At 48.0% G+C, this 24,123-nt stretch overlaps 1 protein-coding gene across 1 annotated transcript in view; it reads right to left on the bottom strand.

Annotated features, from left to right (window-relative positions):
* The window catches only part of Dnajc11 (DnaJ heat shock protein family (Hsp40) member C11), a 51,513-nt gene extending 32,075 nt beyond the window's left edge, over window positions 1-19,438 (bottom strand). Inside the window, exon 1 of the mRNA XM_038334773.2 lies at window positions 19,304-19,438. Within this exon, the coding sequence (XP_038190701.1) occupies window positions 19,304-19,375 (72 nt within the window). The 5' untranslated portion in view covers window positions 19,376-19,438. The remainder of the gene's footprint in view (window positions 1-19,303) is intronic.
* Window positions 19,439-24,123: the final 4,685 nt, after the last annotated feature.

Here is a 24,123-nt window from a genome sequence, read left to right on the forward strand (position 1 = left end):
GTCACTGACAAGATGTAAGAGGGGCCCAAGAGGTCAGTATCTAGGTGGAAATGGGCCACCAAGGATGACCATGTCCTAGCATCATGTACTGGGATGTAGGTCTTCAAGAATGGGCCATAGGGATGGACAGCTCAGGAGTAGTGATAGAAAATCACAAGACACTCAATGAGCTATCAACAACTTTTCCCTTCCAGGACTAAGCTTCTTCCTTTTTCTCTTTTCCTCTCCACTCACAAAGATGTGAAGCTGACCTGTACTTAGCAATAACCTCTGGCATGACTTTATCCATTTCCCACCAGCCCCACCAGGCAGGCACTGGGAAGGGGTGCAGTGGGCACAGGGCTGGCCGGCCTGGGGCTGACCTCCCCAAAGCCCGATAAAGCAGTTACTCAGAAAAGCAGAAGCAAGACTGGAGCCTGCAGCTTGTCGGTTAGACTAGCCACAGACCCCTGCTGTCTGCTGGACAGAGACTTGGCGGTGCCACTGTCACTCTAAATCAGAAGCTGCTCCACCAGAAGAGGGCAGGCTCTTAAGACGGAGCACCCAGCTGCCTCTGAGAACTAGGTAGATTTCTGCCCTTCTGTCTCCAATCTCTTCCTCTACCTTCTCTCTGGGTTAGCCTTGGGAATGACGCTGTTCAGTAGGTCTTAGCCCACTGCCTCCCCTCCATCTCTGGCAGGTTATCTCTTATTTACCAGGAGGCTCTATGGTGACCTTCCATTTCAGTGGCTGAGAAGGCAGGCGTAGGAGTTCAAAGGCCTGGACCGAGGCTATGCCACTCCCAAGGCCCGTGATTCTGGGCAAGGGAGCTCCTATCAGAAGCTTTCTGTCTCAGGGTTGGTGTGACAATGCACTGAGACATCCCACAAGGATTCACATGGTGCCCGACACAGCAAAAACTTACAAGAGTGGCTCTTCAGAACCCATTTCCTCCCTGTGAAACTTGGGGACAAGGCTGTCCCTCAGCTATGGTGAGACACACACCAGCTCACTCACAGGCAAGCCTGGCAGTGCATACCATCCATTTCCAGACCTCCCCCTCCCAGTCAGCACTGGGATGGTCAGAGCAGCACTGCTTGGCGTGGGTCACAGGCATCCACTGCCAAAGTGGACTGCACCCCACCGCCAACTGTGCTTAGATCTGTGTCCTATCACAGAGCCTTCTCTTGCTTCTTCCAGCCTGGGGCTCTTCCCAGCTGCCGCTAATCACGCAACACATTCCTTACTGCATTAACACATTATCTGAAGGAAACCCCGGCATTTGAATTACAATAGTAGACAACAGAAGATAAAACACACATCTTTCTCCTAGCTTGACGCTGTGATTCAAAAGGAGCTGTTCTTTCCTAAGTTGTAGCTACACATTAGCTTCTTTCTGTGACTTTTTATTTCTTAAAGATTATTTATGTGTATGTGTGTGTACATGTGTGTAAGGGTGGCCATGGAGGCCGGAAAAGAGCATCAGATCTGGAGCCGGGGTTAAAGATGGCTGTGAGTCACCGACATGGTTGCTAGGAACTGAATTCTGCTTCTCTGAAAGAGAAGCAAGCACTCTTAACTACCGAGCCATCACTCCAGCCCTGTCTATATTTGGAAAAATAAAAACATATTAACGTGTACAGTGCTTCTATATATGGTGTGTGTGAGCATGTAGGGGTCAGAGGGTGATTATGTGGAGTCTGTTCTCTCCTTTCACCTTTATGTGGGTTCTAGGGATCAAACTCAGGCTGTCAGGCTGTGTGGCAGGTGCCATTGCCTGTCTGCCGAGCCGTCTTACCAGCGCTGTTTTCTTCAAAGCCAGGTCTTAGCATGTAGCTCAAGCGGGCCTCAACATGACCCTCACACGCACTGTCTTATTTTAGGCCCTCAGCACTGGGAGTGTAGGTGTGAGGAACTCTGTCTGGCCTTCCTCCTGAAAACTTAAATTGCTCTTTCTCATGCCTTATAAAAGTCACCAGTACAGGATGAAATGGATTTACGTGACTCTAGGTTAAAAGACATTTCCTGGTTACTAAAGTTAAGCCAAATGTCTGGGGAGCAGGAATCTAGTCTGCAACGCCACCTTTAATCATACTAACAAACGACTTAGGGTACTATCGATTAAGTAATGGAAATGAGAAGTTTCATTTTTAATAAATCTCACATTCAATAAAGGTTAGATTAGGCCTTTCATCACAACTGAATAGCTAAGGTCACTGGTTCGATATTTCATAAATGATAACCTTTCTCACTACTATTTAGCTCCTGACACCATTGTAGAAGGTAATGAGATTTCATTAAGAAGGACACCTAAACTATACATTTATCTCCAAACTTCTACAATAAAATCCAGATGTCCCAAGCTTAAAATCTGAAAGTTTTATTGCCCAGTCATCTGAAGAGAATGTTAGGTCACAAATTAAATCTCAATAGAACTTTTAATAAGATTTCTATTCCTAGGCTCTAAAGCTAAAAAAGAAAGAAAGAAAAAGACTTCTGTTCTTGTGCACGTGCGCACAGTGCCCACAGAAGCCAGAAGAGATGCAGGTCCCTGTGGCTGGAGCTGTGGGTGGCTGTGAACTACCAACATGGGTGCCAGGAACTAAACCTGGGGCCTCTGCAAGAGCAGCAAGCGCTCCTAATTGCTGAGCCATCTGTCCAGGCCCTCAACAGATTTTAAAAGATAAACACTACACAAAGAATCGTTCCTACCAGACAGCATGAAATTAGAAATACGTGCAGTGGTGGAGCACGTCTTTAATCCCAGCATTCGGGAGGCAGAGGCAAGAAAATCTCTGAGTTTGAAGTCAGTCTGGTCTACAGAGTAAGTTCCTGAACAGCCAGGGCTACACAGAGAAACACTGTCTCGAAAAACCAAACCAAACAAATCAACCAACCAAGCAAGAAAAAACAACAAAAGCCGGGCGGTGGTGGCGCACGCCTTTAATCCCAGCACTCGGGAGGCAGAGGCAGGCGGATCTCTGAGTTTGAGGCCAGCCTGGTCTACAAGAGCTAGTTCCAGGACAGGCTCTAGAAACTACAGGGAAACCCTGTCTCGAAAAACAAAACAAAACAAAACAAAACAAAAAAACAACAACAAAGAAAGAAGTCTATGACAGAAGGAGACCAGAAACCCCCAAATCTGCGGCTATTAAACAACACTGCTCAGCCAACAGGGATCAAAGAAGAAAATGCGAGTAGGTTAAATACTTAAAACTCAGAAAACAAAGCACAACATGCCAAAACCTATAGAATGAAACAAAGGCAGAGCTGTGGGGAATAAAGCCAGGAAGTAAGGCTGGACAGGTGGCTCACCAGGTTCAGATCCCAGCATTTATGTGACCCTCGTGTAGCCTCTGGGAGTGCACACAGGTCCATTCAAACACATGTGCACACTCACTGTACCCCCATAGCTACCAACTAGCCAAAGAAGCCAGCCATGGCAGAAGTTCAAGGCTAGCCTGGTAGACTTAACAAGTTCTACCAAGCTAGGACTATACAGACTGACAACAAGCCAGGTCTGGGCTGCAGCTCGGCAGGGCAGAGCATGTCAGCACACACAGTCCTGGGCGGGCCCCAGCACCAAAAGTAGCAGCACCGACTAGGAAATGTGTCCAGTCAGTACCCAGCTCTACCACTTACGCTGTAAGTATGTCTCCAAAGGCTTCTGTGCTGAAAGCTCGGTCCCCACAGCTGATGCTAAGAGCCTGGCCAGCCGCTCTAGCTCCCTGCCGTCACACTTACAGGCTCCACCTGTTTCAATGCCCTTTGACATTAGGCCTTTACCAGAGACAAGCGTAAGCGGCTGTTATGCCTTTGCATCTTCTCAAACATCAAGCGACAGCAACCTTTTGTTCCTTATAAAGTCAGCAACCGCAAGTATTTTGCTATGGCAGCAGAAAATAGACTAACACAAGAACTAAATAAAGAAAAAGCTTTTAAAAAAATGAAATCATATGGCTGGAGAGATGGCTCAGAGGTTAAGAGCACTGACTGCTCTTCCAGAGGTCCTGAGTTCAATTCCCAGCAACCACATGGTAGCTCACAACCATCTGTAATGAGATCTGCTGCCCTCTTCTGGCCTGCAGGCATATGTGGAGGCTGAACAATGTGTCCATAATAAATAAATAAATCTTAAAAAAAATGAAATCATAAACAGACAACTGCAACAACTAGAAAGGAGATGGACCCAGAAATCAAAGTCGCCCCCGCTTGATGTGGGATTCCCTTCTGTAAGCCATGAATATGTTTTATTACCACTGGTTAATAAAGAAGCTGCTTCGGCCTATAGCAGGCTGAAAGAGATGTACAGAGAGAGTAGGCAGAGTTGGAGAGATGCCACACAGTACCGAAGGAGATGGTGGCCAGAACCTTACCTGTAAGCCGCAGCCTCATGGTGAATAATAGAAATGGGTTATTTTAAGCTATAAGAGCTAGTTAATAAGAAGCCTGAGCTAATAGGCCAACCAGTGTTGTAATCAATACAATTTTTGTGTGATTATTTGTATCTCGGCAGCCAGAAACCGAATGAGCAGTTTCTACTTACCCCCCCCACCCAATTTGGTTTTTCGAAATAAGGTTTCTTTGTGTAACCCTGGTTGTCCTCAAACTCAGAGACCTTCCTGCCTCAGCCTCCTGAGTGCTGGGATTAAAGGTGTGCCCCCACCACCTAGAAATCAAGGCCCCTTAACAGCCAGGTAGAAGGCCTGCCATAAATTCTGAGACAGCCTGGGTTATATAGTGAGTTCTAGGTCAACCTGAGCTACAAAGTGATATCCTATCTCAAAAGACCAAACAGACTCCCTCAGACAAATGAACAAAACTCACACAACAAAGAAGGGCCCTGAAATTACAGGTCAACTCTTCCATATATTTTCTTCTCAACATTTTTTAAAAATTGAAGAGGAAAGCACACTTAAAGACTCTGTAAGGGTGGTATTCCAAGCCAAGGCCGTCTCCAAAGAGAGCCCCGTGTCCTGGGTGGGCAGCAGCGATCATCAGCTCCGAGCACAAAGACACTAAAGGAGAAAGGGCAGAGCTGAGGGGTGGCTCCGTGGTGAAGGCACCTGCTGTACAAGCCTGGACATAGCGCCTGATGTCCACAGCCACTGCAGGTCGAAGAGAACCAGCTCTGGAGGGTTACCCTCTGACCTTCACATGTGCTTGTGAGAGGGATGCGTACATGAATGCATGCATGCACAGATACACACACACCAAACACACACACACTGTTTGATTGAGGGGCTTCACCTCAGCTCATTGGCACCCCTTTATCCAAAGTCTAGAATGTTTGGTCGGAAGCATCATCTCAGCTCCCTAACACCCCTTTATACAAAAGTCTGTATTGTTTGCCTGGGGACTTCATCCCAGCTCCTGGCATAAGCACCCTCCCCTGGGAGTTGCCTCAGTCCAAACTCCACCTCCGAGAAAGCCCACCAAACGGTGACCCCTCCCCAGGGAAGACCACTCCCACAGGCTATTTAAACTGCCCCCCAGAGAATAAACATGTGGTCTCCGGGTTTCCTGTGGTCTCCCTTTCTCTCTCTCTTGCTCTCTCCATGTTTCCCAGGGCCACCCGGGAGCATTGCATTAAAAATGGGCGTCTTTAATTTGGTCTGATTCGGTGTGATTGGGATTATTTGCATCAGCAGAGAGGATGCACACAGCGCACCTCTAAGATCTGTCTTCCAGTCGAACGACTGAAAGTGCTGGCTAGAGCAGACGTCAGAGTATAGACACTCATCAGAAAGGAGACGACTGGCTCGGGATGACATGTCCCACATATGGAATATCCCCCAATTTAAACAGAGACACATGAACTGTTACAACTAGAACTCAAGTTTAGTACAGTAACAGGATACACAAAACCCACTTGCATTTCCACTGATGAACAAGGAACAGCCTGAGAAAGGAAATAAGTAACACAAAATGAAAGAGACCATCGTAAGGGACAGAGAACATCAGCCCCCAACACAAGCTACTACAGACGCAGCACACGCCCTTTCAACACAAAGGGTCACACTGTATAGTCCAGGCTGGCCTCAAACCTCAAAGGCTTCTCCCCTTCCGAGTCCATGCATGCAGATTCACATGCATGGAGCACATCTACAGGTCAAAAGCCATTGTCTGGAGTTCATTCTCTGCTTCCACAATGTGGAAGTGGGGAAATCAAACGCAGGCTGTCAGGCTCGGCAACAAGAGTCTTTCTCACTAGGCCATCCCAGCAACACTGAAATGGTTTCCCATCTTTATTGTTTAAGATCTTTTTTTTTTTTTTTTTTTTTGAGATACTTGAATATCTGAGGCTCAATGTGCTATATGTAGTTCCTACTCATGACAGCCTGGCATTAACGACATGGTCTCACACACCAAACAGGCACCAGGCAGTACAGTCCTATACCATGTGTGCCGGACTGTGGGAGCCCACAGACAGGGATCCGTTCCACCTTGACTAAAGGTCAGAGTTCAGACCTACTGTGGCTCCTTCAAGGTTATATGACAGGTGGATTGAGCTAAGCTGCGGCTCTTTGGTGTTTTAGGTACTAAGAAGGTTTGCTTTGCTCCTTCTATCATGGTAAAGAAGTTCCTTGCCTTCTTCCCTTCCTCCCCACCTTTGGGCTGGGGCATATAAAGAACACAAGAAATAAAGGCGAATCTCAGGACTTACTGGATGCCCTTCCGACTTTATCAGTTGTTTCTTGTCTCTTTCTTAGTCCTCACGTTTCCCTCCAAACACGGACACGAATAAGCAAGGCCGGGTGGGACCTGGTAGTTGTCATCTGGATGCAGGACGAGGCACCAGGCAGAGCCAATAACCTTTGGAGCAAGGTGCTTACAATGGCCATACTTATGCTCTTGATTCAAACCTGCCAAGACTGAACAGAGCATGCTCAGCATGGCCAGTCACTCTTCAACCATACGACACTTAAGTAAGAACAGTGCTGCCCTCTCTGAAGCCGGTATCCCTACTAAATCAGCACAGTTTACCTGATCCCCACAAATGAACACCCCTCCCCCCCGCCCGTATGTTCCATGAGACTCTGATGGGGAAAACAAAAACAAACAAATACAGCTAGTAGAGGCCTACACATTGGAAAAATGGCCCTAAAGGAGGAAGCTGATCTGGGAGCTAATGAACACCATTCCAGACAGGAGCTGTGGCCTGGAGAAAGGGGCCACATCTCACTGTGTCACTGGCTGATCCCTACTGTAGAGTGAAGTCGAAACTTGTCAGTGATGGGAAGAAGCCTACAGCTAACACGGCAGGTGGGCTCATTCTCTACTCCCCTCTGTAAGACACTCTACTCTACAGCCTGATCCCTCCCCACCACATGCGGAGACCATGTGCCTGCTCAAGGCAGCTTTCTCTTCCTTTCCTTCTTCCTTCCACCAGCCTGAGTAACCAGGCACTAGGATTTGCCTTGGTGAGGTTCCACATTCTAACCGGGCAGAGGGAACCGTCCTAAGCAGTCAGATGGCACGGACCCGCTGCCTGGGGTCTGTGAAGGGGCCTGTCAAGCAGAAGATGGACAGCAAGGGACTAGCTTCTACACACTGCAGAATGCAGCTGTGCACGGCCGACAAGAGAAACAGCGTGCAAACGCCCCACGCCATGAGAAACTTGTTTTCCTTTACAGACATCATTACTGGTTCTGGTGCGGAAGATGACAAACAGGCAACCTTTCTCACGGCAATAAAGAACCTGTGAGGAGACAATCAATACCTGTCAGATGGAAAGGCCAAACCTGCAGGGGAGAGCTGCATCTCCTCCTCTAGGTGCCTCCACAGGCCTGCAGCAGGATGCCCAGGCCTCACAGCTTCTGAGCCAGAGCATCTCTGGGTGTGAGTCTGCCCTTTCCCTCTGACTCTAGACAAGCTTCAGAAGTGACAGCATGGATTTACCAAAACAAAGCTGAAGAAATTCCTTCTGGCAGCCAGTTCCTCCAGAGCAGCGGTTCTCAACCTGTGGGTCTAGACCCCTCCACAGGGATTACATATCAGATATTTACATTATGATTCATAACAGTGCCAAAATTACAGCTATGATGCAGCTTTTTATGGTTGGGGTCATCACAACATGAGGAACTGTACTAAGGGGTCAAAGCATTATGAAGGCTGAGAGGCTGAACCTGCAACTTGTGCCTCACTCAAGAATGGGGTACTGGGGGCTGCAGAGATGGCCTGGCAGATGCAGCACTTGCTGCACAAGTGGGAGTGAGACCAGAGTAGAGCTAGATCCTCACACCATAGAAGGCACATGTGGGTGTGGCAGTCTGTTTGAAAGCCTAGCACTCAGGAGAGAGACAGGACACCTGAGTCAGCAAGCTCTGGGGTCAACAACCAACACCAACAACACACCCTCATACACAGGAAAAACAAAATTCCAAGCAGGAGGCCAGTAGATGTACATTGCTCGGGGATGATTGATGTCAGCTAGGTTCTAGGTACCACCCAGGACAAAAGAAGCGCAATGGTCCCTACCCTCAAGAGACAACAAACTAGCTGTGCTGTCACTCTTAAGACCCATGAACAAGGGCTGCAGAGATGGTTCAGCAGTTAAAAGCTTGCCTGCACTGCTCTTGTAGAGGACCCGGGGGCAGGTCCTAGCACTCACACCAGGCAGCTCACAACCACTTGTGACTCCAATTCTAGGAAGATCCAACCCCACAAATATGGACTTAACCAGACATAGGGCAGAAATGCTAATGTTAGTGGCACAGAAGTTAGGGTGGTCAGAAGGCAAGGTAAAGATCTAAATGGGTCACAAGAGACTTTAAGTTGCATCAAGTCCTTGAGAGGCTGAGGCGCACCACCAGAAAAACAGGACAGAGGAAGCAAGCCGGGATGCTGCACAGTGGTACGAGGAGGAAGGGGCGGGCTGGCAGCTCATTTGGACATCCGTCCATCTGCTCGTTCCTTCAGCAAACATTTGTTAAGAACGTTCAACAACAGGGATGTGTTGGAGAGATGCACGGTGGAAATGCACCATCACCAAACATCAGCGCTTACTTTGATAAGCTAAGGTGGTCAATGACGTCTTCTGGAAGGTTTCCTATGGCGTGCAGGGTACACAGTGGTGACAGACAGATGCAGTCACCAGATCTCCTTGAAGTGAAAGGGGTAAAATGTCACATAAGACATGGTTTATAAAAGGCCTTAAAAATCCTAGAAGCCGGGCGGTGGTGGCGCACGCCTTTAATCCCAGCACTCGGGAGGCAGAGGCAGGCGGATCTCTGTGAGTTCGAGACCAGCCTGGTCTACAAGAGCTAGTTCCAGGATAGGCTCCAAAGCTACAGAGAAACCCTGTCTCGAAAAAAAAAAACCAAAAAAAAAAAAAAAAAAAATCCTAGAGGCCAGTGAGATGGCTCAGTAAGTGGGGCACTTGCTGCTAAGCCCAACAACTCAGAGAGAAATGCCCCTGCCCTAAGTTGTCCCAGCCTCTTCCACATAGACATTATGATGTGGGATTATCTCTCTGTGTCTCTTATACAAACACAAATCATTTTTAGTTTGTTTGGTTTTCTTTTTTTTTTAAAGATTTATTTATTATGTATACAACATTCTGCCTCCATGTATGCCCGCACACCAGAGGAGGGCGCCAGATCTCATGACAGATGGTCGTGAGCCACCATGTGGTTGCTGGGAATTGAACTCAGGACCTCTGGAAGAGCAGCCAGTGCTCTCAACCGCTGAGCCATCTCTCCAGCCCCATTGTTTTGGTTTTCTAAGACAAGGTTTCTCTATAGAACAGCCCTGGTTGCCCTGGAATTTGTTCTTTAGACCAGGCTGGCCTTGAACTCACAGAGATCTACCTGCCTCTGCCTCCTGAGTGCGGGGATTAAAGGTAACCATGAGTCTTTAATCTGCTAAATGGTATGGCTAGGAGTGAAGCTGCGGCTTCGGCGGCTGGTTCTGACTCATTCCTTGGCTGAAATTCTAGCTTAGGGTTAGGGACAGACTGGAACCATGTTTACTGCTTCAAGGTTCCTGCCACCACCAAGAAGCTACTGCCACTCAAAACACCATTTAAGTGTTTGGTGGCAGGGCCTCTTAAAAGAGCTGCGAGGCTTTGGCACTAACGCTGAGTCAGGAAGCCTCTCTTAAAGATGTGTTTCTGCCTGCCTCTAGCAAACAGAGCCCACCTGAGAAAATGCTGCTACCAAGAAGCCGTGCTTGACTCTGTTTTTGTCTGTCTAGAATCCTTTTTAAAAAGCTTTCTCAGGTTTTATATGTAAATTCTTGCCAAACCTTGGGTGTCATTTGTTACCAGAGACGCCATGTAGCTGCTGAAGGAGTAACAGGCTGCACTGGTAAGCCACGGCCTTATGACAATACACAGATGAATAGAAATGGGTTAATGTAAGATGTAAGAGCTGGCTAGGAATACGCCTGAGCCATTAGCCAAACAGTGTTGTAACTAATATAGTTTCTGTGTGATTATTTGGGTCTGGGTGGCAGGAAAACAGAAAGAACAGTCTCTGCTTACACAGAACCTGAGCTTGGCCTGGGTTCTGCAATGTACCCCATACTGTCTGTTAATATTAACCTGACGTAACTTGTGAAAATAGACAAAGCCAAAGTCAGAGACCTGAGAAAACAGCGAGAGGAATTCAGGATTGAGTTTATGGGGGAGGGGATGATCTAGAAACTGGAAGAACTCTGGCCAGTTGACCTCAAGATTGAATCAAATAGAAGGTGTGCAAATTAAATTACTCAAAGCTCAACACAGAGGCGTCAGAACAATTCTAGTGAGGGGCTGGGAATGTGCGGGTTATGGAGTGACCGGAAGGCAGCTCAGGCCTGGGGGGAGGGAGTGGACATAACTTTCACCTAGGCACAATGTCCAGAAGGCACAGAGAGAAGGGGGGCGGGCAGGCTGAAGGAGACTCAAACAGACTCAAGAAGTTGAGGACAAGCCGGGCGGTGGTGGCGCACGCCTTTAATCCCAGCACTCGGAAGGCAGAGGCAGGCGGATCTCTGAGTTCGAGACCAGCCTGGTCTACAAGAGCTAGCTCCAGGACAGGCTCTAAAGCTGCAGAGAAACCCTGTCTCGAAAAACCAAAACAAAACAAAAAAAACAAAAAAAAAAACAAAAAAAAAAATAAAGAAAAAAAGAAAAAAAAGACGTTGAGGACACTGGGCACGCACCTATAATTTTAGCACTCGGGAAGCAGAGACAGGAGGATTTCAGTGAGTTCCAGGACAGCAGCCAGGACTATTACACAAAAAGTCTGTCTTAAAAAACAAACAAAAGAGAAGCTGAGGATGGTCCCAGGAAGGAGTATCTGAGGACAATGAGAGCGGGGAGTGGTTACAGGCATCACAACATTGCGCATATCTCCAGTCAACACAGGGTCTCACTGACAGGCCTTCTCCATCACCTGGGTTCGCACTGACAGGCCCTCTCCTCCATCACCTGGGTTGGTTTTAGGATGATAAAGATCAGATGAGCATGGCCTGGTGGTTCAGGTGTATAATACCAGGTATAATAGAGGCTGACGTAGGAGGACTGCCAAGTTCAAGGTCTGCTTAGGCAACTCAATGAGACCCTGCTCAAAGATCAAAGTATAAAAAGAGGGCTGAATATAGCTGGTCTACACGGGCCTTACGCTAGCCCCATAATCACAAAGATAAATAAACCACCATCAAATGACTTGTCTTTGATGCAGGAGGAAGCTGGTTCTGGATTCCCAACCAGAAAGCCAGCTAGAATTTAATAATTTGTATGGTTTGATGCCAATCAAATTCCGTTCAAGAAAATGCAAGGAAATATACAGAGAGGGAACTGCCAGGGACTAATCCACATTATTTAAATTGTTAATTACAGCACACATACAACCTTTTTTGATTGTTTTGTTTTTTCAAAACAGGATCTCTCTGTGTAGCCCTGACTGTCCTGGAAGGACATACCTGGGATTAAAGGTATGCTCTTTTTGTTGTTGTTGTTGTTTTGAGACAATCTCTTTCTTTTCTATTTTTGACAAAGTCTTACTACACACACACGCCAGCTGGCTTCACAGCAATCTTCAGTCTGACACAAGTGTTGGGAGCACAGGGGTACAATACCACTCCTAGGCACCTCTCCTACTGCCTAGGCTGACCTTGACTCCTGATCCTCCAGTCTCCTCCTCTCCAGTGCTGGGATTCTGTGCCTTGACACCACACCCAACCCTCTACCAGGCAGGCCGAATGGCTTGTGGAAAGAGCTGTATACCCACCACTACAGGAAGTAGCAGATCCGCACTACACCTCTCTGCCTTGCAGGCTGAAGGATGAAGAAACAGGTTCACACAGGGCGAATTGCCTCCCCAGCTAAGGTTGCCTCACATCACACATGACCCCATGGCGGAGACTGTCTTCATTAAAGCTGGCTTTCAGGCATAGCCTTTGAGGTTCAGCTGCAATCTGGGGCCACTTTGAGAACAACAAGAGGAACTCAACATGCAAGGTACTGGGCTATACCACCAGACATCCTACTCTGTGTCCGAGTTCCATCGCCAAGGCCAGGGGTCTAGTGGACATAACCACATCTCACATCCCTGTGGAGTCTGCCTCCTCCAGCAGGAAACATACGGGCTAGGGAGAGACACATTCAGACCATGAAGGAGAAATAATCAAGGCAGCTAAACAGATCAACCAAACACACAAGCCTCTGCTTTGACAAACAACTGTGTGACTTTGGGTCCTATTTAACAGAGTTAGAGGAAACCCCACAGAATTGAGACACAATACACTCAAGATGGCACCACAAACTCTTAAAAACACAACCAGATAATCAGTAACGACAAAATCCTTAAAAGAAAGAAAGAAAGAGGAAAAGAAAGAAAAAGAAAGGAAGGAAGGAAGGAAGGAAGGAAGGAAGGAAGGAAGGAAGGAAGGAAGGAAGGAAAGAAGGAAGGAAGGTTGATTCTCAGGGCCCAGTAGCACAATCCTGAGGTCCTAGCTATTCTGGAAGTTGAGGCAGGAGGATCAAAAGTTGAAGCACAGTTGGGCAGCTTGCTAAGACCTATCTAAAAACTGAACAAGGGACAAGGGTTAGGGTAGTTCAGTGGTAGACACACACTGTTCAGTGCCCAGAACTGGAAAATGTTTCTAAAGCCAGGACACAGTGACCTTTAAAGCTCCCAGGACACAGGGGAATCCTGTCCTCAGCACAGACCTCTGCTCAGAACAAATGAACCAAGGGGAGAAACTGCCTTAGAGGGAGGCCATTCAGGACACAGGAAACCCCTCTCTACTGTGACACAACTTGGTTTTCACTATTCCTCCTGGTCACACTTCCATGCTCCTCTGGTGCCTTGAGACACCGCACAAATGACCAGGACATGCATGGTTTCTGAGACCAGCTCTCCATGGAACTTCTGGGTTCCAGCAAAATTGACGGTTCAGATCCTACCTCCACCTTAGAAACTTATCTGCTCTGCTCACTCGGCTCCACCCTGCCCAACCAGGCACACTCCTAGCAGTCCATCTCTTTAGCTTGGCATTTTCTTCTGGGCAGATTCTCTGCTTCCTGCACACTGCATTCCTGACATGCAGGAGAACTTCCCACAGTTCTGAAGCCTCGAGGTGGCTGCTCAGAGAAGAATCAATGCTTGTTCTTATAAGAGCAAAGCAGCAGCGACATTCGCAGCGGCTGTCTCTTTCAGAGATAACTGTGTGCCTGGTCCTCGTTAAGACGTGTACAATTTATTAGTCCGCTAGTTGTTTCAAATCCTTATTAGAACAAGAGAGGACTACATGGAGTAAGAGAAATCAAAACAGACACCTCCAGAAGGAAGCACCAAAGTCCACAGCTGCGCAGGCGCGCTGCTCCCAGGCCCGTGTGCTCTCTTCTATCATTTTATTATTAGATTTACAGCACAAACACTTTCAATTGAAATCTTTGAGAGAAAAGGAAACTGTTTAGCTGCATGATACAAAACCAGAGCATAAAAACGTTAAGAGCCTATTACCAAAATGCTCAAAACAGGAAGGTATTAACTGGCTTACAGTTCATTAACAAAATAAACTTAACTTTGTAGTGTTGGCTAATGACACCAAGACAACATTGAACCTGGCCAAGCATCCTTCATGGCTCCCTCCCCACTCCATAGCCAGCCTCTCCTAGTCACCCTGGCCACCACATGCTCCTCACTTTCTCTCATCTTGCCCATCTCTTCAGAGCATCTTTGGGCCCCCCGCTATTGTATCTTAGGCTCCAGTCTCTAGTTTACCCTCTGTTTAGGTTTTGTGCTCAGAATCAACTCCAGCAGAGCCACCCACCTAGTCAGCTCTGCAGGAAGCACTGTTCAGGACAGCAGTGCCTTTTAAAAAGAATCCACTCCAGCCGGGTGGTGGCTCATGCTTTTAATCTCAGCACTCGGGAGGCAGAGGTGAGTTCGAGGCCAGCCTGGTCTACAAGAGCTAGTTCCTGGGACAGGCTCCAAAGTTACAGAGAAACCCTGTCAAAAAAAAAAAAAAATCCTGGAACATGAAGAAAGCTTGGACACTCATAACCTAATGCCTGATGTACATCCTGGCACAATCTCTCCTCCTGCAGCACTGGAGATAGAGCCCAGTCCCTGCATACACAAGGCACTTCCTCTACCACTGAGCCATGTCCCCAGCACTGACTTTCAGTGGTACAACAGATGAGGCACACTAAGGCCATCTATACACACATTTAGTTTTTGGTCTTTGGAAACAAAGTCTCATGTGGCCCGGGGTAGCCTCAAACTCACTACAGAGACAACAGGGACCATGAACTCCTGACCTACCCTCCAAATGCTGAGATTACAGGTGTCCTTCACCATGCCATGTGGATGTCTTCAAAATAAGCAGAATCTCACTGCTGTCAAAAGCTTGTAAATACTAACTGGATATCGATTTATGCTCAGCACTTTACACACATCCTACCCACATGGCGATGTGTACAGCACATGTCACCCTAGCTCACAGGAAGTGCTTAATACTTGTTATTATCATGTTAGTTACTTTATTTATTTGAGACAGGGTCTCATTCTGCAGCCTTGGCTGTCCTATGTAGGACAGGCTGGCCTATTTCTGCCCTGGCGTGCTGGAGTTAAAAGGCATGAGCCACCATCCCCATGTCAGCTACATCCTTGTGTCAAAACAGGAGTAGCATGTAGGATCGCTTGGTGAAGGAGCTTGAGGCCGAGTCTCAGACCCGAGTTTTCCCATGATGAGAAGGCAGAACTGACACCCACAAGTTGTCCTCAGACCTCACACTGTGCTCCATACAATAACAATACATGCAATTGGAAGAAAAAGACAATGGGCAGGAAGGCTGGACAGAGCAACAGGACTTCCAACAGAAAGAGCACCGGAACACAAGGTAGCCACTCAGAAGGCCACACTTCCCAGGCTCCTCTGGCTTCAGAGAATATCAAGGACAGCACTTTCATCTCCACTGCTAGGCATCTGCAGGTTAGTGGTAGGCAGAATGGGCGACAGAAAGAATTCTGGTTGTGGACAGCCAGGTCTGACCCTACACGCCCAATGCCAAACCTTTGCTCACAGTCACTACCGTGCATGTGGAGAAATTCAAGAGTCAACCCAGTCTCTACTCACCTCATGAAGAGGAGAAACCCATATGGGAGGAAAGAACCAACTCCGTCACACAAACACCAAACACACAGACACAATAAGTAAACATTACAAAACAACCCCAACCTCCTATCCACCACCAAAACTTCCAGACAGCCTTGAAAATGAGGTTGGCTAGCTACACTGGTTAAGACCAGTGAGTTTCCCAGGAGGTGCTGACACACACCTTCAATCCCAGCACTAAGGAGGCAGAGGCAGGTAGATCTCTGTGAGTTCAAGGCCAGTCTGGTCTACTAAGCTAGTGGGCTCCAAAGCTGTACAAGGAAACCCTGTCTCAAAAAAAAAAAAAAAGAAAAAGAAAACAAAACAAAAACAAAACAAAAAAACAAAAACAAAAAACCAAAACCAAAACCAAGCCAAAACAAAACCAAAAACCAGTGAGTTTTTTGTATTGTTTTCTTAATGACAGAGTCTTGTTATGAAGCCCCGGCCAGTTATGAACTCATGATAACCTTACTGTTTGGCTAAAATAATGTCCTTTAAAGTGTAATATGGCAACAATGGGGAAAAAATCAGACTATATTACTTAGGATAAACTAGGTTTAAATCATATCAGTTAAGAATCCTATAAAAATCAGCCACAAAAATGGCTCAATGGTTAAGCGCACTTGCTGTTCTTGCAGGACCAGGGTTCAGTTTCCAGCACCTCATGATAGCTCACAACTGTCTACAACAATGCATGTGCTGAACATACATGTACTCAAGCATAGCACCTATACAAATCTAAAACAGAAATTCTACAAAAAGCTTAAGGATCAATCAATTTAATGCTAATTTGCTGTCAAGAAATCCATTCTCTAACCATCCCAGAAATCAGACGGGTTCAATTTTAGTCCTGATCATGCATCTAACACACGAGACCACAGAGCCGGCCTGGTGTTGGTGGGCTCGATTACTGGGGGTCACCACTCTACCACTAGAAGCTCTGCAACAGCAAAGAAAGCAGCTCCCTTGCTTGGGCCATGGGCTTGGTTTACAACGGGAGCTGGTGGTCCTGGCCAGCCAGTGACCTCCTGCCGCAGAAACCCCGAGAAGGTAGATTCTTAGGGAATTTTTGGCCTTTCCTTATTACTTCAGTTCTTTAATTCTCTCATTCATCTAATTCTTACTTCACTCTTTTTGAAACATGGTCTCAAGTAGCTCAGGCTGGTCTCTGTATAGCCGAGGATGACCTTGAGCACCAAACTTCCTGCTTCTACTTCCCAAGTCCACCATGCCCAGTTTGTGCAGTGACTGCAGCACCTGGTAGAGCACGTGGTTTCACGCCAGTTAAGACACTCTACTGACTGAGATCCAGTCCAGCTCAGTGCTTCTAAGCTGTAAACGGAAAGCCGGTGTTCTGCAGCGTTGCTCCCACCTGTGACTTCTAGGTAGACGACTGAACTTGGCGGAATGCTGAGCATTCTAGGGACACCCTCTGAAGGTCCTCCAAGTGCTGGAGTGCCCTCCTATGGCACACTCTACTAAAGTCAGAACTGACAGCACATAGAGCTAAGCTTAGATACGCTTCTAACACATATGCACACATACACAAGATTCCTTCTGTTTTGTTCTCCAGCTCAGGTCTGAAAAAACAAACAAAAACCTAGTAAATACTAATGTCATCACCTCTAAAGCCTCCATTCTAGTAGAACCCTGAGTCACAAAGTTCAGCACGCAGAAAAGACGACTCTCAACACTGAACGTTTTGTTTGATGAGGAGGACTTCATCTACAGCTATAAACGGAGGGAGTGCCACTGGCAGAAGTAAGAAGTCCTTTAAAAGAGGTATTTCTTTGGCTTGTATCCCAGTTCAGTAGAAATGAAAGGCCCTAAAATCCTAGGGGTTAAATGTCCTTCTGAACACCGAAGGCTCCCTAGGTTCAGTAGTTCTGGTATGCAGGTAAATAGTGGCTCAACCACTAACAACTCAGGGTTGTTAGGAGTGTGAGGGTTTTAAACAAAACAAAACCAAACTCGGTCCTGGAAAAGCTGGATTCTTTTACCATTTTGCTTCCTTAAGAACCAGGGTATGGTATACATTGTGGCTCTTGCCTTTAATCCTAGCACCTGGGAGGCAGAGGCAGGTGGATCTCTACCAGTTCAAGGCCAGCCTGCTCTACTCAGAGCTAGCATGCCTCAAAAAACATAAAATGTAACAAGCCAGAGTAAAAGTTACAGTTTCATTTAACTGCAAAGTGTTAAAGAAACAATTTGTTTAAAAGTGTGAGGGCAGTTCAGCTATAAATCCAGGCCCCCCCGAAAGACCCCGTGTTTCTGCAGGAAACAGTGGTTGGTACAGCTGAGAAATGCATACTCCAGGTAGCCAAGAGCACGGTATCAGAACAAAGAGCTTTGTAGTATGTGGGCTGGTAAACTGAGGCAGCAGCACAGTTCAAGAGCTAGGTTCTGGAGTTCTAATGTCCAGGGATGAATTACACCCGACAGTTCCTTCGATTATAAATAATTATAAATCGAGTTTCAGGACAGCCAGGGTTACACAGAGAAACCCTGTCTAGAAAAAAAAAAAAAAGAAAAAAGAAGTAAGTAAATAAAATAATGGATTATTATGAGGGCAGCTATGACAATTTAATGAAACACCATATTTAGAGGGGTTTTTTTTTTTTTTGGTTGTTGTTTTTGTATTTCGAGACAGGGTTTCTCTGCGTAGTTTTGGTGCTTTGGTGCCTGTCCTGGAACTCTCTGTAGACCAGGCTGGCCTCGAACTCACAAAGATCCACCTGCCTCTGTGCTACCACCGCCCTGAGGTGGCCGTGCTCAAAACAGCACTTTAATAGACGCTGGTTATTAGCAAGCAAACTAGCTTTACTGAGGACAGTCCAGTTCAGTTACACTTGATCACTACCAGAAAATGTGAAGGATAGGATTGTCTGGCAGGGATGGACCCAACTAACCACTAAGGCACCCTGACCTTGGAAGCTTTTCCGGAAACCTTTCCCGACAGAACTCAACTGCCGACTAGCAAAGCGAATGGGAATCTGCGAGAAATGTACATGTGGCAGACAGTGCGGGCCTCTCGGGTTACTTTTTATTCTCGAGGAGACAGCGTGAACACACTTGACCTGGATGCTGATGCCCCAGTCAGGACGCCGTTGAGTCTCAGGCCTACCACTTCTTGCTTATCCTCGGCCCTTTGGGGTCCTGCTGTCTAATTTCTGGGCGGTGGCTCAAGGGGTTGATGGAGGGCACGGAACGCTAGCTTCTGAGGCTAGATCCAACTTCGGTGGCACCGGAGATTTAGGGGTCCGGCTGAGTTCCAAGGAGGCTCCAGGTGGCCTTGACCTTGGTGTCCCGGGACTCAGTCTGCCCGCCTGTTGGCTCAGGCCGCTGACCCTAACCCCCCGTCTAGGGCAGGTGCGTGTAGGGGGAGCATGGGCCTGGGTCACTGGGGCCCGGGAACCCCAAGGCAGCGGCTGCCCCGGGACCCTCGTCCTCCCTCCGGCACGTGCGTGGGTTTGGGCTCGGCCGGGACACGTTGTACGCCACGCACGGGTTGGGGAGAGCTGGGCAGACGCTTGACCCGCGCCAGGGCGCGAGGGTCGCGGCGCTCCGAGCAGCCCGACGGCTGACGGGCGCACACGGCGGCGGGGTCACGCGGCCTCCGCACCGGGCCGCGGCCTCCCCGGGGAGGCTGCGGGGCCAGAGCCGCCCGCCCGACCCTCCAGACCCATCGGGCCGGGCGTCAGCCACGCCGACGCCGCGCCGCGGGCCTCACCTCCCTGCGCACGTTCAGCAGTGAGTAATAGTCTTCATTGTCCAGCTCCTCCTCGCTCAAGGCCGTCGCCATCTTCGCAACCTTTCACCCCGCCAAACCGGCGAGGCCGTACTCAAGAGGGTCCGGCGCTGCGCGGCGCTCCCCGTGAAGCGCCCGCTCTATCCACAGCGGCCCCTGGCGGCTCGAAGGCCGCATGGCAGCCCGCGGGAACGCGCCTGCGCAGTACGCCACCGTGCGGCCGAGGCCAGAAGCTAGCAGGCAGCGCGCGGGGGTGGTAGGGCGGGCTTGCGTGTTTGAACCTTTGCACGTGTGTGTGTGTGGGGGGGAGGGTGTGGCACTGACATTGCATGTCCATCTGAACCAGTGCAAGTGTGTGTGTGTGTGTGTGTGTGTGTGTGTGTGTGTTGGGTGCCTACCCGGGTGGCACTGAGCCTTTCCCTGGATTGTCAAGGGAGACTGAAAGCCACATACTTGAGGCTTTAACTCCCCCGCAGTCCCCTCGAGTTCCTCCCCTGCCTCGAGTTCCTCCCTTGATTTGGTGTTTGTTGCAAGGCCACCCAGAGCCCAGGCTTTCATCTCACGAGGCCCACCCCCATGGGGAGCTGCTTGTGGACGCTGTTGCATACTTATCCTCAAGAAACCTCCAAAGTGATTGTCTACACCATTCTTGGTCCACGGGAGCCTTCCTTTCTGTTCAGAGAACGTATCACCTCCTTAGCTTAGGTTTTTGAGTTTTTGTTTTTTTAATGTGTTGCCCTAAATTTAGGAGCACCTGGCCATTTTTTTCTGCTGCGTAAATGAGGAGGCAATATCCATTTGGTTCTTAATTGCGTCTGGTGTGCACATAATACCTGTGGTTCCTACCTCAGAGCCACTCTGCTGTAAATTTCTCCCGTATAATTTAGCAGTGGCGTCTAATTGATTTCAACCCGGTGCCTGCTGTTTGGTGCGTTATTAAGAACGTCTTGGTTACAATAATATCTAAATAATTTAAATGTCTCTGAAATGATGTTATCAAGTGGTGGGCAGCAGCTTAGACTCTTCCACCTGTTGGCTCACATGACCTGTCTTTTCTCAGGGTCTTTGTTGTTCCTCCCACAGCCAACCGTTTGCCCTTCATAAGCTGGTTTTCTGGGAAACTCCAGCACCTGTCTGTAGATATGAGCGGTTGGTTTCTTCCTTCCTAGTTTTTGGCCAGATGTGCGCCATCTGGGCCTGGGTAATGTCCCTTTCAAGTTGTTCACTCCTCTTAGGCTCTTTTGCCTGGAGACATCTAGGCAAAGATGTGTGCAGAGGCAGCCTGCAGTAGGCTGTCAACCCAGCTGTAAATTAATAGCTGAAAGAGAGAGAGAGAGAGAGAGAGAGAGAGAGAGAGAGAGAGAGAGAGAGAGAGAGAGAGAGAGAGAGAAAAGAAAGCAAGCAAACAAGCTTGGTAGGCTTCCACAGCCACAATCTATCAGTTCATCCTGCGGTTTTTATAGACTTTTTCTTTCTTTTCTTTCTTTTCTTTTTCTTCCTTTGCAGAGCTGTGATTAGGGCAAAACTACCTGCTGACATTTTTTCTGGTCTTTGAGAATTCCATACAGAGGCTGGGGGAAAACTACAACGTTGAGATGTTTCCCTTTTCCTTGCACTTGTAGCTGTTCAGTGGGCTGCAGAGGAAGCTTTGCCTCCCTCCCCTGCTCCGGGAAACACAGCTCCAGGAGTTACAGAAATGGAGCAGCATATGTTTCACTACGCCCAGGTCTGTGTTTCTGTGATTGAGAGTGACCTGGTTTTTAGCACCACTCAGACAAAATAAATAATGACTCAGGGATGCTGTGGGCCTGTCCTCTCTCCGGCCCACAGTGTTTTCTATTGTGGTTCCTTGGAAAATGACTGTGACAGATGGAGAGTCAACTTCCACATACCACAGGCCAAGGGAATGTATTTGTCTCCAGGGCTGGCTGTTGTCCTTTCTCCTCGCCAAAAGCCCTGTTGTTGCATGGGCAAAATACTAGAAACCAAGGGCTGTACAAATCTATAAGTTAAAAAACACGTGACTGGAGCCAGAGAAACTGCCAAAAGCCACTGTCACTCAGGACCTTGTACTTTCTAAAGCAACCTGTAATTCAGGAGCAAGCAAAATCCAGTATACTTAGGTAATAAATTTCTGTAAGAATAAGCACATGCGTGATGCAGTTTTAAAGGGTATTTCATGTGTATGAGGTTTTTGTTTGTTTTATTTTGTTTTGTTTTCCTATACGTGACAGTATGTACTACCTGTGTGTTTGGTGCGTCAGCATGGCAGAAGATGGTGTCAGAGCCACCAGAACCAGAGTTATAGAGGGTTGTGAGCCGTCACATGGATGTTAGGAATCAACCTGGTTCCTCCTCCAGGGTAGCCAGTGTTCCTAACCACTGAGCCATCCCGCCAGCACCTTGTTTTTGTAACTATGGATACATGTGTCTGTTTTATGTGTGTGCAAACGTCATTATGAGTGCGTCTATAGAACACGCACATGCGCCACACAACTCTTGTTAAATGCTTTCATTTTTATTATTTGTTTTGTCTTTTGTTTTCTAGGTTTTGAGACAGGGTCTCATAAACCAGGCTGGACTTGAATTTGTTCTGTAGCAGAGGATGACTTTGAATTCCTGATTCTCCCACCTTAACCTGACACGTGCTAGGATTCCCTTGTGACCACCATACCTGGGCTCTCATTTCAAATAGTGAAGCTAAGGACACTCATCTCCGGTGTCACATATTCCTATGTTACTGACCCTAAAATGTTCTGGCTCTCATCGAGCCTCTCTATGTAGATGCTCAGCAATATGGCTCACTGAGTGAAGGGGCTTGCTGCCAAGTCTAACGATCTGAATTTGATTTCTCAGAACCCACGAGCTGAAGAGACCAGACTCCTGTAAGTTGTCCTCTGATCTCCATGTTTGAAGGCATGCACAGACACACACACACACACACACACACACACACAAAGTGTGGTGCCTGTCAAGTATTGATATCACATGAGGCATATTCTGAATAACTGTTTATCTGAAATTCAAATTCAGCAGCGTACTATAGTTCGGATTGCAAGTGTCCCCAAGAGTGCAGGTGTTAGAGGCTTGTTCCCACCGTATTGTTATTGGGATCACTGGGAACGTTCACAGGCAGAGCTGGTGGACAGGCACAGGATTTTGTTGATGTGCCCTCAAGAAGAATTATTGGACTGCAATGACCACTCTTATGTCAGTTTGACACAAGCTAGAGTCATCTGAAAGGACAGGACCTCAATAGAGAAGACACCTCCAGAAGACAGCTGTAGGTCATTTTCTTAAGGAGTGATGGATGGAGGCCATCGTGGGAGGTGCCATTGCTGGGCAGGTGGTCCTGGGTTCAATAAGAAAGCAGACTGGGCAAGCCATGGGAGCAAGTCAGTAAGCAGCATCCCTCCCTGGCCTCTGCATCAGCTCCTGCCTCCAGGTTCCTGCTCTGCTTGAGTTCCTGTCCTGGCTCCCTTCAGTGACAGACTACAATGTGGAAGTGTGAGCCGAATAAACCCTTCCCTTCCCAGCTTGCTCTTGATCACAGTGTGTCATCACAGCCATAGAAACCCTAAGACAGGAACCCCAGTAGTCTCCTCTGCTGGGAGGTCAGTGGGCTATCTCTGACACATGCATCTGCTATGATATGTGACAGGCCCCCCAATATCAAGGCCAATTCGTCATGGATGGAAACTTCCAGAACCCTGAGCCAAAATAACCTTTTCTGTCTCTATGCTTGAGGCCTTCGGTTGTCACGGTAGCAGGAAGCTGGCTGACACACAGGCACCCTGTGATTTCCTTTGCGGCCCTCACCTGGAGGCTCTCTTGTCCTTCCCCACTTTCATTAGCGACAGTCCCAAGAGGAGAGGCAAGCGGCTGCCTGCCCTGCCCTTTCTCTAACTGGACTAAATCCTTCTTCTCTGTCTATAACTCAGGAGGAGGAATTACCTATAATCTTTTTATTATTCCTCTGTCATCGAGTCTGGGCTAGGATTTAGTGCTTGCTTGCCGTTCACAGCCCACTCCTCCCGTCCCGCGCAGTGCTGATAACCTGTTAACCGGCAGACAGGGAAAAGCCTCAGCTGCAGGAGAGAAGAGGGAATTTGCAGGCACTCAAGAATTAAATTTTCTCAATGTTATCTGCTCTCTGAGCATTCAGTGACTTGTCGCCGACATCTTTAGCCACGGTGATAATTGCAGTGGGGTCACCCACGAGGAAGAGTTGTACCCATCTCTGCCAGCCACACAGAGAGCCTAAGTCACACAGGTTGAGAGCTTAACCCCAGTAGCAGCCTCAGTGGCGGTGGAGACATGGAATCAAGGCAGGGACATCAAGACACTTCTAGACAGACTGGTTTTGTCCTTGCCGTCCCTCGAAGCACCCCCCCCCCCGAAATCTCTGATTCAGAGCCTCTGTTCTTGGGGCTTAGTGTTTTTACCTGTACTATTATACATTTTGCTGCGTTCAGGGAATCTCCTTCCATCAGGTGGGTCCCAAGGATTGATCTCAGGTTCTCGGGCACGGAGGCAGATGCCTTTACCCACTGAGTCACCTCACCAGCCCTGGTCTGTCGCAGGCTTTCTTGGACCGCCAGTACCCAAATCATGACATGTAAACTTATTACTAATCATGAATGCTCACATAGCTCAGTCGGTTGAGCATGAGACTCTTAATCTCAGGATCGTGGGTTCAGGCTCCATGTTGGGTGCCATTTGGGTGCCATTTGTGGCTGGAATTATTTTTGGGAACTGGTTGGCAGTCCCAAGAAAATTCTAACTACACGGGTCTCTAGCTA

The sequence above is a fragment of the Arvicola amphibius genome, chromosome 6 (genome assembly GCF_903992535.2).
Source record: "Arvicola amphibius chromosome 6, mArvAmp1.2, whole genome shotgun sequence".
Lineage (NCBI taxonomy): Eukaryota > Metazoa > Chordata > Mammalia > Rodentia > Cricetidae > Arvicola > Arvicola amphibius.